General features: G+C 45.6%; 1 protein-coding gene across 1 annotated transcript in view; it reads left to right on the forward strand.

Moving 5' to 3' along the window:
- Rhbdd1 (rhomboid domain containing 1) overlaps positions 1-13,936 on the forward strand; it is a 118,174-nt gene that overhangs the window by 19,961 nt on the left and 84,277 nt on the right. The window contains exons 2-3 of the mRNA XM_032901458.1: positions 4,263-4,768; positions 6,635-6,767. Coding sequence (XP_032757349.1) covers positions 4,336-4,768; positions 6,635-6,767 — 566 coding nt within the window. The 5' untranslated portion in view covers positions 4,263-4,335. The remainder of the gene's footprint in view (positions 1-4,262; positions 4,769-6,634; positions 6,768-13,936) is intronic.

Genomic DNA, 13,936 nt, shown 5'->3' on the forward strand with positions numbered 1-13,936 from the left:
TATAAAATACAAAATAAACTAAACTCATCCTTACTTCAAGAAGGAAGAACCAGGGCACACTCACAATCAGTGACCCAAAGCAAAACCCAGCAAAACCAAACTTCGACAGTGTAAATAACCCAATGCCCAATGTGTGTGATTCACTGATGATCTGGGCTCCTCCGAAGGGCATGGGCCGCTTCTCCAGCTCTGTCCCTTACAACGTATGCAGCAGCCTGTCTTCTGAGCTCAGCAGGCTCTGCCCAGTCGCTGCTGCTGTTCTACGTGGCCATCTCCAGAACTGCCAGGGCCCCTCTTCTGGGCACCTTTGGGGAGCTGCAACCCTGCTACACAGTGCCGAGCTCCAGCTGCTCTCCATGATCCCTTCATTCATTCAAAACCAGCACCACCTCTTACACTACCGAGTTGAGCTGCCGGCTCAAGGTACAACCGAGGTCACCTCTGGAACAGAGCTGCTGTGTGCTGACCTTAGGACACACTTCCCAGAGGCTTCATTTCAGTGCCACTTGCCTCTTTCTTGAGCATCCATTGTCCCAGCAGCCCTAGTTGTTCTGGTCTCCTGTTAATCGCAGCTGATACTTTAGCTCCATCTGACCAGATGTCACAGAATCTTCACACAAAAGGCCCATAGAATTGTTGCTTCCTCCTGAAGCATCACAAGCCAGACCTCCATTATCTGAACTGCTCACAAAATTCTTTCAGGTTCCTACAGAACAGCTCACTGAGCTCTCAGCACTCAATGGCTTCTATAGCCTCAAGTTCCAAAGCCACTTCTATCGTCCTCCTGAACCCAACTGTCTGTCACAGCAATAGCCCCACCCCCATCATGATACCCACTTGTCTCACTTAGGGTTTCTGTTACTGCAATGAAATACCATGTCCAAATCAAGTTGGTGAAAAAAAGGGGTTTACATTTGGGTTACACTTCCACATTGTAGGAAGCCAAGACAAGAATTCAAATGAGGCAAGAACCCGGGAGTAAGGGGCTGATGCAGTGGCCATGGAAGGGTGCTGTTTAATGGCTTGCTTCCCCTGGCTTGCTCAGCTGCTTTCTTATAGAATCCGGGATCATCAATGCAGGGGAAACACACCCACAATGAGCTGGGTTCTCTGTCATCAATCACTAATTAGGAAAATGTCCTAAAGGCTTGGGTACAGCCAGGTCTCATGGAGACATTTTTTTAATTGATGCTCTTTCCTCTCAGATGACTATACCTTGTATCAAGTTGACATAAAAATAGCCAACACACCTTCCTCAAACAAGCTGCTTATTGTAGCAGGCATTGGTTAATGGAGAGATCAATAACTGTCCAAAGGGCTGAGAATAAGTGATGGGCGAATGTTCTGCCCCAACTTGGACAACTGTAATACCTGCATTAATTATGTCTCTGTTGCTGTGATAGAACACCATTACTAAGGCAACTGATATATGAGAGCATTTAATTGGGCCTAAGATTGCAATGGGTTAGAGTCCGTGATGACAGAGTGAAGGCATAGTGGGAGGGGCAGATGAGAGTAGAGAACATACTGAAAATGGCATGATTCATTTGAAGCCTCAAAGCTAGTTTGCTGTAACACACCTCCAGCAAGGCCACACCTCCCAATCCTTCCCAAACAGTTCCACCACCTTGGGACCAAGTATTCAAACATGAGGCTATAGGAGCCACTCAAACCACTGTAACGCACCTTCACAGGCTCAGGGAATGACTCAGAAAAGGGGGCAGAGAGAATGTAAAAGCTGAGAATGGGGAGGGAGATGTGCAGTAAAAGGATGCCTTATGGACGTGACAGCCATTGCACTCATGAACTCACTATACATAGTCTTGGTTATCTATACAAGGCTTGCACAAGATTGGACTCATCAGCTTTCATCGCGGGTGAAGGAGGGACCAATGAGGCCACACCCTTCCGCCAAAGGATTATCTGCAATCAAATCTTATTAGGGGCAGGGGGTATCACTTTCTTCAGTGGGAAGTGGCTCTTGCTCCACTCTATGACTTTGTCCTGTGCTCCAGCAAATAACTAAATTCACAGGAAGAAAACATGAGAGGGGGGACTTGTTTGGAAGGTGCCAGTGGGAGAGGGAGCAGGATGGAGGTGAAAATGACTAAATTACTTAACATATAAAAGAATAAAGAACTGGAAGCAATACATTTGAGGACCCAGAGTATATTTGAGCCTTATGAGAACTGACTTTTGCAGGCTTGATTTCAACATAAGTGATCGAAATGAAAATACTTGCACTTTTCCATCGTTTCTTCTGCCCCATTGAACTTTTAGCAATCCTGGGATATCACCAATTATTTCAATTCAGCGTGAAGGTACTGAGGACCTTTAAGTGATGGGCTACTCATAGCACTTCTAAGTAGACACATTGTAAAATTACTTTTCTTTAAATTTTTAAGTTTTTGTAATTAAAATTTAATTCCATCGTTTTCTGTAAAGCCCATGCATTATCTAGTATGCTGGGTTCCTGCTACCTGGAGTTGGGAGCTGAGAAATCACCACAGAAAAACATGTCAGTGAATGAGCACTCTCAGGAACATCTTTCGAATCCCTTGTCTACTTTTCCTGTGTCTGTACCTGACACCCCATCCCCCCACTTCCTGGTCTCTCTTTCAAACACTTGATCCTTTTTATGGACCTGTTCTTAGCCTGTCCCTATCTGACCCACCCCCTCCTCACTAGCTGGTTCTTGTGAGCAGGAACCAGTCCCTATCCAGAATCAACACCTATATTAGTCAGGAATTGCTGCCTAACCTCTTCAGAGCTAACCTCTCTGGTTAGCTAGTGGTTCAGATTAGGAAGGGCCCATTGGACTCCTGTTTACATCTGTGTCACCTCAGACAGCCTTTGGTCTGAGGATTAGCTGCCAGTGGCTGGGACCAGGGACCATGGGAAGACCGGAGCCTGTGCACATAGCCCAGACTCTCGCCCAGACTGGAAGCCTGCAGTGCATCGTGGGGCTAGCTTTGGGCTGCTTGTATTACCCACCCTTCTGCTCTGTCATCGCAAGCGTGTCACAATGCTAGCCTCAGAGGAGAGGGTGGAGAGGTGGACCACTGACTCATGGAACTGTTCCTTGTCACTAACTCAAATGAGCTCTGTAAGACAGTAGTCCTGTCACCACCTTCTGCGCACTTGTGTGCCCATGGTCTTGGGTTTCTTCTCTGTGCGTACAACATCCTGAGCCAGAGGTTGATTTAGTTCCTGGTGACAAGTGAGCGTAAAAACAAGAACTGCATTTTTTCCAGTGTAGGATTTGGCACATACGTAAGTATTTATAAGCCATGACTAAGAATTTGGGGCACAGACACCTGTTAGTATTGGATTCGTCCATACCGTGCTCACAAATCATGCATTTTGCGTCTTTCTGCTAAAACTATTAGAAGGTATAAGGAGACTTGGCAGGGACTTGATAAAAATTGCTTAATGTTTGTCTACTCTCTTTGTAGACTTAAGTGTCATAGTCTAACTTGCCATTTTAATCTTTTATGTGTATATAATGTATGTTTAGGGTTGTATGATATGTGCTATGTGCATGTACATGCATATGATGGGTGTGTATGACTTAGCATCTGTGAGTGCTAGCACATGTGTGTCATGGTATGCATGTCGAGGTCAGAGGGTAAACCTCCACTTTGGTTGAGGCAGGGTCTCTCACTTTGTTCTTCCTGCCGTATATACCAGGCTAGCTGGAACCCTGCTGTCTCTGTGTCTAGTTTCGTTATAGGAGCCTTGGTTTACAGATGCAGGAATTCATGCCCAGTTCTGTACGCACTTTGGACAATTGGATTCAGGTTTCTGTGTTTACACAGCAAGCTTTACACACTGCACCTCCTCTCTAGTCCTTGTTTTTCCCCATTGTTATTACTATTGTGTGTGTATAATCTGTGGATCGTGGGTGTGCACGTCACAGTGCATCTGTGATGGTCAGAAGATAATTTTGTAGAGTCGGGTCTCTGCCTCCACCTTTCGTGGGTCCTTACGTTGCTAGGATTACCTTTTGTGTTTCTTTTACTAAGAAAGACACATTACAAGTTTATGGCCATTGTGGGCAAGGAAAGCACACCTGCCCTTAAGTCCACTTGGATCTGGGGTAGCAGTTCTATTTTAGAATGTGAAATGGAAAAAGAAGTTAGTGGTGTGTCTGTTGGGTTAAGGGGTGTGTGACTATGGAAGCCTGGGCCCATCTCCCAGTGAGGGTTTGAGCAGCAGGGCTGTTCTCAGCTGATGAATTTCATATGCACTGTGTGTTTCAGGTGCTGCTCTCCGTGTGCCTCTCTGGGATCCTAATCTAGCACAGTTCCTTAGCCACGCTCCTCATATCCAGTCATGCAGCGGAGAACAAGAGGGATCGACACCGGCCTCCTTCTGCTCCTCTCTCAAGTGTTCCACATCGGGATCAACAACATTCCGCCTGTTACCCTCACAACCTTGGCTGTCAACGTCTGGTTCTTCCTGAATCCTTGGAAGCCCCTGTACCATTCCTGCATCAGTGTGGAAAAGTGTTACCAGCAGAACGACTGGCAGCGTTTACTGCTTGCTCCCGTGCACCACGGAGATGACTGGCATCTGTATTTCAACATGGTGTCCATGCTCTGGAAAGGAGTGAAGCTGGAGAAAAGGCTGGGGAGTCGGTGGTTTGCCTACATCATTGCCACGTTCTCCCTGCTTACGGGGGTGGTGTATTTGCTCTTGCAGTTTGCTTCTGCAGAACTCATGAATCAGCCTGACTTCAAAAGGAACTGTGCCATCGGCTTCTCAGGTAAAGCAGATGCTCTCTGGGGGCTGTGTGAGGGAGGTTGGCTGTTTCCTTTGCTAGTTGATACGGGGCCAGGATCCTGAGTGGTTAATGGCTGCTAGGGCCCGCATCTTCAAGAGCAGACCGACTGGAGTCCAAGAGGGCATTGTTTGGCCTGCCCCACATTACGCACTTCATTCTTGAGCACTTGGGGCCCTGGTCTACTAGAATGTGGTTTGGGGTACCAGAAGCATGCAGCTGGCTTCCCTCATCATAGAGCTATGGAGGGAAACTTTACAAAAGAATGTTCTGAAAACATGAGTATGTCTGGGAAGCAGACTCAGGATACCCTGGTTGCCAACTTCTCTGAGTCAGTGAGGCACAAAACTCTTGTGTGTAGCAGGTAGCACTAAGCAAATGAAATTCAGAAAGGCATCAAGGGGCAACCAAAGCCTGGGGTTCACTGTGAGCTGGTCCCCGAGGTACAGATGGCTTCCCAGGGCAGATGAGGTCTTGATTGTACATATCCCACTTTCAGATGAAGCCGCTAGAAGTCAGCCTTCCTTTACCAGAGGACAGCCAATGATCATTGGAATCCCCAAAGGACAAGCTTGACTTGACCCTGGGCTGGCCTTTATCTCATGTGCACTTCGTATCTTCCCCAGTTATGATTTAAGAATCATAAGCATGAAATGGGGAGAACTGTATTGGTCCAAGGTTACCTAGGGAATGATGTGGCTTGTGCCTCTCAATGATTTCATTGAAATGAATATCCAATCACGATGGAAAGATGGCTCAGCTCTGAAGAACACGTATTGGTCTTCCAGAGGACCCAAGTTTGATGTCCAGCATCCTCGCAGGGCTGCCCACAGCTGCCTGGAACTCCAGCTCCACTGGAATACATGCACCGTCTTTTCAGTGTTTTTCCATGGATGCTACTAGCTTCCATGTTATGGGTGTTTGTTTGTTAATATTTATATAACATAAAATGAGGTCCCATTTTCCACCTTCTCTGGGCACCTGCAATCACTTATATTTACCTGTATACAGACGCATACTCATACAAATTTAAAATAAAAATGGATCTTTAAATACAAGTGTCCAACCCATTACCATGGTATGCACCCCGTATCTTTGGAACCACCATTGCCATAGTATGTGCCCCTTGTCTTGGGAGCCACCGTTGCCAGACACCATCACTGTTTTGTTTGCTTTGCAGACCCAGAAGGAATAGTGTCATCTTGATACTGTAGTGAAGTAGTTAGCTCAAGGCCGCACAGCAAGTAAGAAGTAGACGTGGGATTTGAACTTTGTGGGCGAACTTTTGCCATATGCATTGCCCCAGAAACTCTGATTTGATAGGTGTTCCATGGGCAGAAGTTAGGTGTGTTAAGTATGAGACGTGAAGAACAGGAGAAGAATAATCCTGAAACAAGAAGGCAGAACCCAGCCGTCTGCTTCCATTGCTGTTGCCCCCCCCCTTCCTTCCCAACGGTAGCCTTCTGTGTGTAAGTATGAGCACATACACCCTGCTTTCAGTGTTTTTCCATAGTGGCCACAGAACATACATTTCTGGTATTTGTTCATTGTTCATATTCATACAGCATAAAATTAGCTGCTCTAAAGTGGGCAGCTCCTTGGCATTTGATACCATTGCTGAGGGCCATTCCCACTGCCTGTGCTGTACCCTTGGAAGCAGTTTGAATTTCCATGTCCTACCCATGGACGGGATGGCTGCTGTGCTTACTGCCCTACGGACTGTGTTTGAAAGCGGAAAGTTGGATGTAATAATTGAGTAATTGTTTTCAGATTTAATTACTTTTCTTTGTGCGCAGTGACTCTCTCCCTGTTCGGACTGTTGATATCACTATGTCCTTTATTCTCTTCCAGGCGTTTTGTTTGCCTTGAAAGTTCTTAGCAACCACTACTGCCCTGGAGGCTTTGTCAACATTTTGGGCTTTCCTGTCCCCAACAGATTTGCTTGTTGGGCAGAGCTGGCGGCCATTCACTTCTGCACCCCAGGGTAAGTAAGTCTTTACTCTCTCAGCACAGGAACATGTCGATCCTTGTGGAGAAGGAGTTGAAATAGTAATGAGGGAACCAGTTGTTATTATTATTATTTTATGTAGTGGTAGCTTGTCACACCAGCATTTAGAAATCCAAGGTCAACTTGGACAGTACGGAGACTCCTTGTCTCAAAAACTAAAACAAAACATTTTTTATTTTATTTTTTTTTTTTTTACCATGAAGCATATTTTTTAACCTTGAAGACAGATTTGAGTTCCACGATTTTGACATTAGATGTTCCCCTGATTGAATCCTGTCAGCTGCTAAAGTATGTAATTTAGGAGTTTGTATCTTCCTTATAACTAGGAAAAAGAGATCAAAGTGTATAGTCTTGAGGATCAGAATTAACCAGTCAGTGATAAATTCTAATAACAATATTCTAGAGAACCACATAGATACCGCAGAAAGATTAAAAGAAATACCAAATGCACTGGCCTAATGCTTTGTGGTCATGTTAAATTAGAAATCATCTTGGTAATAAAGCTCTTTAAACAGAATACTTTTACATGGCAAATGGGCTCTGCTGGGTGTGGTAGTGCAGGCTGTAATCTCAGCACTTAGGGGACTGAGGCAGTAGGATTGTAAGTTAGAAGCCAGCCTCAGCTACAGTTCAAAAATAAGACAGTGCCAAGATGAACGAACTCTGAACCACTTGCGGTTGTGAAGTGCCTATGGGCCTGACTCTGTTCCTTTGCCGTTACTCCCTTGTTAATGTGGCTTCATCAGAGGCCTCTTGCAGCACCCCCAGGGCTCTAAGAATACCATTTGGACCTAATCCAGACAAGTCTTCTCCTGGACCATTGAGGAAGGACATAAAAGATGTAGAGGTTGATGCATGGCTTCCAGTAGACATTAGACTCATTCTGATTTCACCTCCTGATTCCCACGCTGAACTTTCCAACGTTTGGTTCTTTCTCTGCTGTTTGGACAGAGGATGATCTGTTATATGTCCCATTTAGTCTACCACATAATCTGTGCTATGCAACAGGAAACACGACTTATTTATTTATTTTTTTTTGTTATCAGACCTGTGCACTGTTTACACAGTGGTAGATTTGAAGATTGAGAAAGGAGGAAGACTTTACTCATTCATTCATTCATTCATTCATTCCTTTTACTATTGTTTAGCTGGGAGCTTTTATTTTAGCCTTATTTTGTATGACTGGTTATGTGCTCAAAGGAGAGCACACTTCCCTGTGTTGTATGGTAGCCTATTAACTTGGCTCCTTCTTTAATGCTAATTCTCCACCAGCACACCATTGGCAGCCGGCGAATAAATATGGCCCACACGGGGCCAGAGTACCACTCATTTACATTGTATTGCTATTTGTGAAGTTCAAGGAAGAAAGCTCAACACAATCTTCCATATTTTCTTTAAAAGGGGTCCAGTAATGTCCATGTCTCCTGAGCAGCCCCCTCTCTGCCCTGTTACTCACAGCTCCTCCACTCTCTTGACTCGGTTTTCCGAGTACCCAGTAGGCTGTGCCATGCCTGGTAGCACTGAACATTGACGTGACGATCACCCGCTCCTGTGCCTGCCCTGTAATGAGTCCACTGAAAAGCAGTGCGTTTAATATTGTCACGGAGCGATTTCTCCATAGCTCACCATGCTTTTCTTGTGGGATCTCCACTTTACACGAAAAGGGGATGATTGCATAATAAATGCCCCCGTCTGTGCATAGGGACAGGAAAGCCTGAGCCCAGGAATTAAATGGAGCTTCCTGCCTCTAAAGCATGAAAGAGTAAATCCTTTTGTTTATAAGACTTGTCCGCTTGAATGATGCACTTCTAATGTGTAAGCATCGACTTAGGCACGCATCCAAAGGCAGATTAAGCTGGCCACTGGGCTAGAGAACTAAAGAGACAAGTGCTTCTTGAAGACAGGTATATAATCTCAAAAAAAAAAATAAAAGAAATTGTTTGGGAGAAAAAAAAATGGGGGAGCCAGAGCTTCACCTTCCGGTGGTTCTCAAATAGATGGGGAGACACGGTGAGTCTGTAGATCAAAGCCCGTATTTCTTGTAGGAACTATGTGGGCTGCCCTATGTATGGAGGGAGAGAAAGCCTGTCAGAGCAGACTTGGTGCTTCTCTGTCTCATAAAGCCACAGATGGGAACTGCCCCAGGTATTCTGAGTGTTAGGAAAGATCGAGTCCAGAAAAGGTAGCCAGGAGGCATCGCACAGAGCCTGAACCTGACCCAAGGGTAAAATAGTCACACTTATTTACTTTGTGTCACATACACTTGTCACTTTCCTTCCTCTTCTGGGACCCCGGTATGCCTGCTTGAAGAAGTGACCTGGCTGGGTGGTTGGGGATGGCACTGCTGCTCAGGATGGAAGGATGGGCCCCCAGAGGAGGTTCTTGCCCCAGACTGCCCTGAGTTCTGTAAGAAAGCAGACTGAGCAAGCCAGGAGAAGCTCTGTCCTGGCTTCCTTCAGTGATAGCCCACCACGTAGAAAAGCAGATAAGCCCTTTCCTTCTCAACTTGTCTTTTGGTCATGATGTTTTATCAAAGCATAAACCCTAACAAAGACAGAGGGGAGGCATGTACATACAGAGCCGAAGGTGTATGTACACAGAGGGAAGGTGCATGTATACAGAGGGAAAGTGTATGTATACAGAGGGAAGGTGTATGTATACAGAGGGAAGGTGCATGTATACAGAGGGAAGGTGTATGTATATGGAGGGAAGGTGTATGTATACGGAGGGAAGGTGTGTGTATACAGAGGGAAGGTTTATGTATACAGAGGGAAGGTGTATGTATACGGAGGGAAGGTGGTGTATGTATGCAGAGGGAAGGTGTATGTATGCAGAGGGAAGGTGTGTGTATACAGAGGGAAGGTGTATGTATATGGAGGGAAGGTATACGTATATGGAGGGAAGGTGTATGTATGCAGAGGGAAGGTGTATGTATACGGAGGGAAGGTGTATGTATATGGAGGGAAGGTGTGTGTATACGGAGGGAAGGTGTATGTATACAGAGGGAAGGTGTATGTATATGGAGGGAATGTATACAGAGGGAAGGTGTGTGTATACAGAGGGAAGGTGTGTGTATACAGAGGGAAGGTGTATGTATGCAGAGGAAGGTGTATATATGCAGAGGGAAGGTGTACGTACACGGAGGGAAGGTGTATGTATGCAGAGGAAGGTGTATATATGCAGAGGGAAGGTGTACGGATAGGGCGGGAAGGGTTAAGTATAGGGAGGATAGGGGTATGTATATAGAGGGTAGGTGTATGTATGCAGAGGGAAGGTGTGTGTATGCAGAGGGAAGGTGTGTGTATGCAGAGGGAAGGTGTGTGTATATGGAGGGAAGGTGTATATATGCAGAGGGAAGGTGTGTGTATATGGAGGGAAGGTGTGAGTATACAGAGGGAAGGTGTGTGTATACAGAGGGAAGGTGTATGTATACAGAGGGAAGGTGTATGTATGCAGAGGGAAGGTGTGTGTATACAGAGGGAAGGTGTATGTATACAGAGGGAAGGTGTATGTATATGGAGGGAAGGTGTATGTATGCAGAGGGAAGGTGTGTGTATATGGAGGGAAGGTGTGTGTATGCAGAGGGAAGGTGTGTGTATACAGAGGGAAGGTGTGTGTATACAGAGGGAAGGTGTATGTATACAGAGGGAAGGTGTGTGTATACAGAGGGAAGGTGTATGTATACAGAGGGAAGGTGTATGTATGCAGAGGGAAGGTGTGTGTATACAGAGGGAAGGTGTATGTATACAGAGGGAAGGTGTGTGTATACAGAGGGAAGGTGTGTGTATGCAGAGGGAAGGTGTGTGTATGTATGCAGAGGGAAGGTGGTGTATATGGAGGGAAGGTGTGTGTATGCAGAGGGAAGGTGTGTGTATACAGAGGGAAGGTGTGTGTATACAGAGGGAAGGTGTATGTATATGGAGGGAAGGTGTGTGTATACAGAGGGAAGGTGTATGTATATGGAGGGAAGGTGTATGTATATGGAGGGAAGGTGTGTGTATACAGAGGGAAGGTGTATGTATATGGAGGGAAGGTGTGTGTATACAGAGGGAAGGTGTGTGTATGCAGAGGGAAGGTGTATGTATATGGAGGGAAGGTGTACGTATGCAGAGGGAAGGTGTACGTATGCAGAGGGAAGGTGTACGTATGCAGAGGGAAGGTGTATGCATTCAGTATTAGGAAATAATTCAGGCTGAGGTGAGCTTTCCCTTGCAGAGGAAATAGAAATACTTAAATCAAGAAACACATCCTTGGAGATAAAGCCATCATTGTTCCCCAGAGTGTTTTCTCTCAAACACTAGTACCTCTGTGAGGTTTCTTAGCTTCTATGAAATGAAACCCAGGGATGCAGAACCTCGTCCTGGGAACCTTTTCCAAGGGAGGTGACTGGCAGGAGAGTCTAAAGTTAGATGTAACAGTGAAATTGCTTGTAATCATGGCTCTGACAGGCTTTGACCTTCTCCTCTATTCCCTGTGCCTTGCTAAAAACCATTAGACTACATTCCTAAAGCTAGCCATCAAGGTCTCTTCCCTTATTTGGCCAGTTCTTCCTCCTGAGGCAGACTGCTAAGCCCCTGATATGAAAGTATTGAAGTCCAGCCATCAAAGCCCTTTGGCTCAGCTAATTAATGTGCACCCAGTAAAAATTAAACACCTCATCTGTCTGTGGGCCACATGTTTTCTCTCTATCCTGAGGCACTCCTTTGTCCCCATCAGAGACAAATACCCCTTTCCCTTCTCCCTCGTCCTCTTAACTCTTGTCATTGTTCCTTATGCCTAACCTTTGTCCTCCAGGGCAAATCAATCTCCTTTGTGCTGAGAACATGGTCTTTGGGTACCTTGAGCCAACTCTGAGGCTTCCTACAATTGCTACCTGTTCTCCAGGGAGCGTTCTTGTTTCTCTGATTACTGACACCCACTGTAGAATATACATGTGTCCCACTGGGCAGATAGACCACAGCTCTTGGTGTCTCCCAGAATTTTGAATTTTGTTTGCATATTATAGGACAAAGGGGGAAACAGGAGAGGGAAGTAAATTCAGTGTGGACAGAATCTGTCTGAAGTGCCAGTCGACACACAGGGATCTAGCTAACGAGTAGATTGTTAGATCTTCGCCTCTGAGATGAAGAGTAAGGTTAAGGACGTAACTGTAGAATCTCCTGCCCCATCTCTTCTCTATTAATTAGGCCACTCAGTCTCCAAGGGGTGGAGATGAATTCTCCTTTCTACTGATAGAGTTTTGACACACTGCTCAGTAGAGTTCAGCTTTTGTACTGTGCTGAGCCACTGCTTTTCTTTTTATTAAAACAAAACCAAAACCTTATGAGTTAAAATATTTGTCCCAGGAGCCCATGTAAGAAATGTAGCTTCCCTAGTCCCAGCCACCAACAGTGTCAAATAGCAGGTTTCTGAGCCCTTAACTGGAGATGTGGTCTCAGGTTTTCGTGCTGTGACCACAGACTGTGGGTAGAGGCCCCTCGGTGCTGTCCTTTCTGGACTCCTGGCCTACAGAACCTGAGTCTGAGACGACAGTGGTTCTGTGCTGTGTTACGTTGGGGGTATTTTTCTTCAGCAGGTGTGACGTCAGCATTGAGTGGAATGACAGGAGAAAAGGGGGAAGAGGAGAGAGTGTGAAGGGCGTGCTCTGGGAGTTGATCCGAAGGATCTGAGGGAAAGGACAGGAGAAACAAAGAGAGGGATTGATCCTCAGTGAGCCTGTGTTGACAGGAGTCATCACACAGCAAGGCTTCAGAGCAACAGCTTCCACTGTGATTTGAGCCCTTTAAAAGTTGTACCTGGACATGGCTGTTCATGCCCTGTCTCCAGCACACTGCTGGGAGAAGATGGACAAGACATCGAGTCGAGTTCTAAACTAGCCAGGATTTCGTAGTAAGACCTTGTGGGCAGGGGAGGAAGGAAGAGGGACAGGTCTCAGGGAGGGAGAGAAAAGAGACGGCAGAATCGTGGTAGTGATGCATGTAGGTAGGATGCTGAATATTACCTCAGAGGACTTTGGTTTTAGCTTTATATATGGGTACACTCAGCCAAGTCTAAAAATAGTTTTGACAGACTGTAAAAATTTTGAGTTCCGTTTTAAACCAGACACTAATTTCTTCAACTGGAGTTGAAAACATGAATAGTGCCAGTCCGTAATGGAGAGTGCATCTGATGGCCGGCTGTTGGTGGCCATGAGAAGTCTGTGATTCCAGATTTCTAGACTACTGTATGTTATTAGGACAAGGACTGTTTGTCCTCAAGGTTTCCTAATGGCCACCAGCTCTCAAGATATGCCTGTTTGTGGAATGTGTGATTCATACTTCACCTAAACCAGAAACACTAACAGCAGTTGTCCAGTTGTAAGCAAAGTTGTTAACTCACCCCTTTGGAAAAATATACAGGGTTATCAAGAGCAAAGAAGAAAAAGAGGTGTAAAGGTTGACATAGTCCCCAGATGCTAGAGTCACATTTCTTTCTAAGCTTCTTGAAAAGTAAAATGTCTCCAACCACATAGTAGAAAATAAACAAAACCTCTGGCCACTGAATTGAGATAAGATGAAGGGCTTGTGTAGCCAACAGGCAGGTGGCGAGCCTGCCAGCCCAGCCGTATGTGAACCCACCAAGCTTTGAAGAGAACGCTTTCTTAGCAACAGCCTGTCAGGCAGAAGCTCCAGAATGTGTCTTGTTCGCTCCTGTTTTGGTCAACATTCATGTAGGTCCATAAGAGGACCAAGGTCTGCTGTCTGGGATTCAGGATTTTCAAGAATGGCTTACACTGCTGGGTTTAGCACAGAGTGGCCTGTGTGTGTATTGGGGTGGGGGATGTATTCTTTTGTCATCCAGAATAATCATGTTTCTGTAATAAAGATTAGTATCTGATATCGTAGGATCATATATTTTGTCTTTCTATTGACTGAGACCATTGCATTTTTCTTTCTTTCTTTTTTCTTTGATTGCTTTCTGTGCGTATATGTGTACATGTGTTTCTGCACATGTATGTACATATTCGTGAAGGCCAGAGGTTTATATCAGGTGTCTTCCTCTGTCACATCTACCTTTTTTTTTTTCTTTTTTGAGCACTCCCTCACTAAGCCTGCGGCTCACTGATTTAGCCGGGCTCACCTGGATCCTCCTGACTTTACCTCCCC

The sequence above is a fragment of the Rattus rattus genome, chromosome 4 (genome assembly GCF_011064425.1).
Source record: "Rattus rattus isolate New Zealand chromosome 4, Rrattus_CSIRO_v1, whole genome shotgun sequence".
NCBI classification, from domain to species: domain Eukaryota; kingdom Metazoa; phylum Chordata; class Mammalia; order Rodentia; family Muridae; genus Rattus; species Rattus rattus.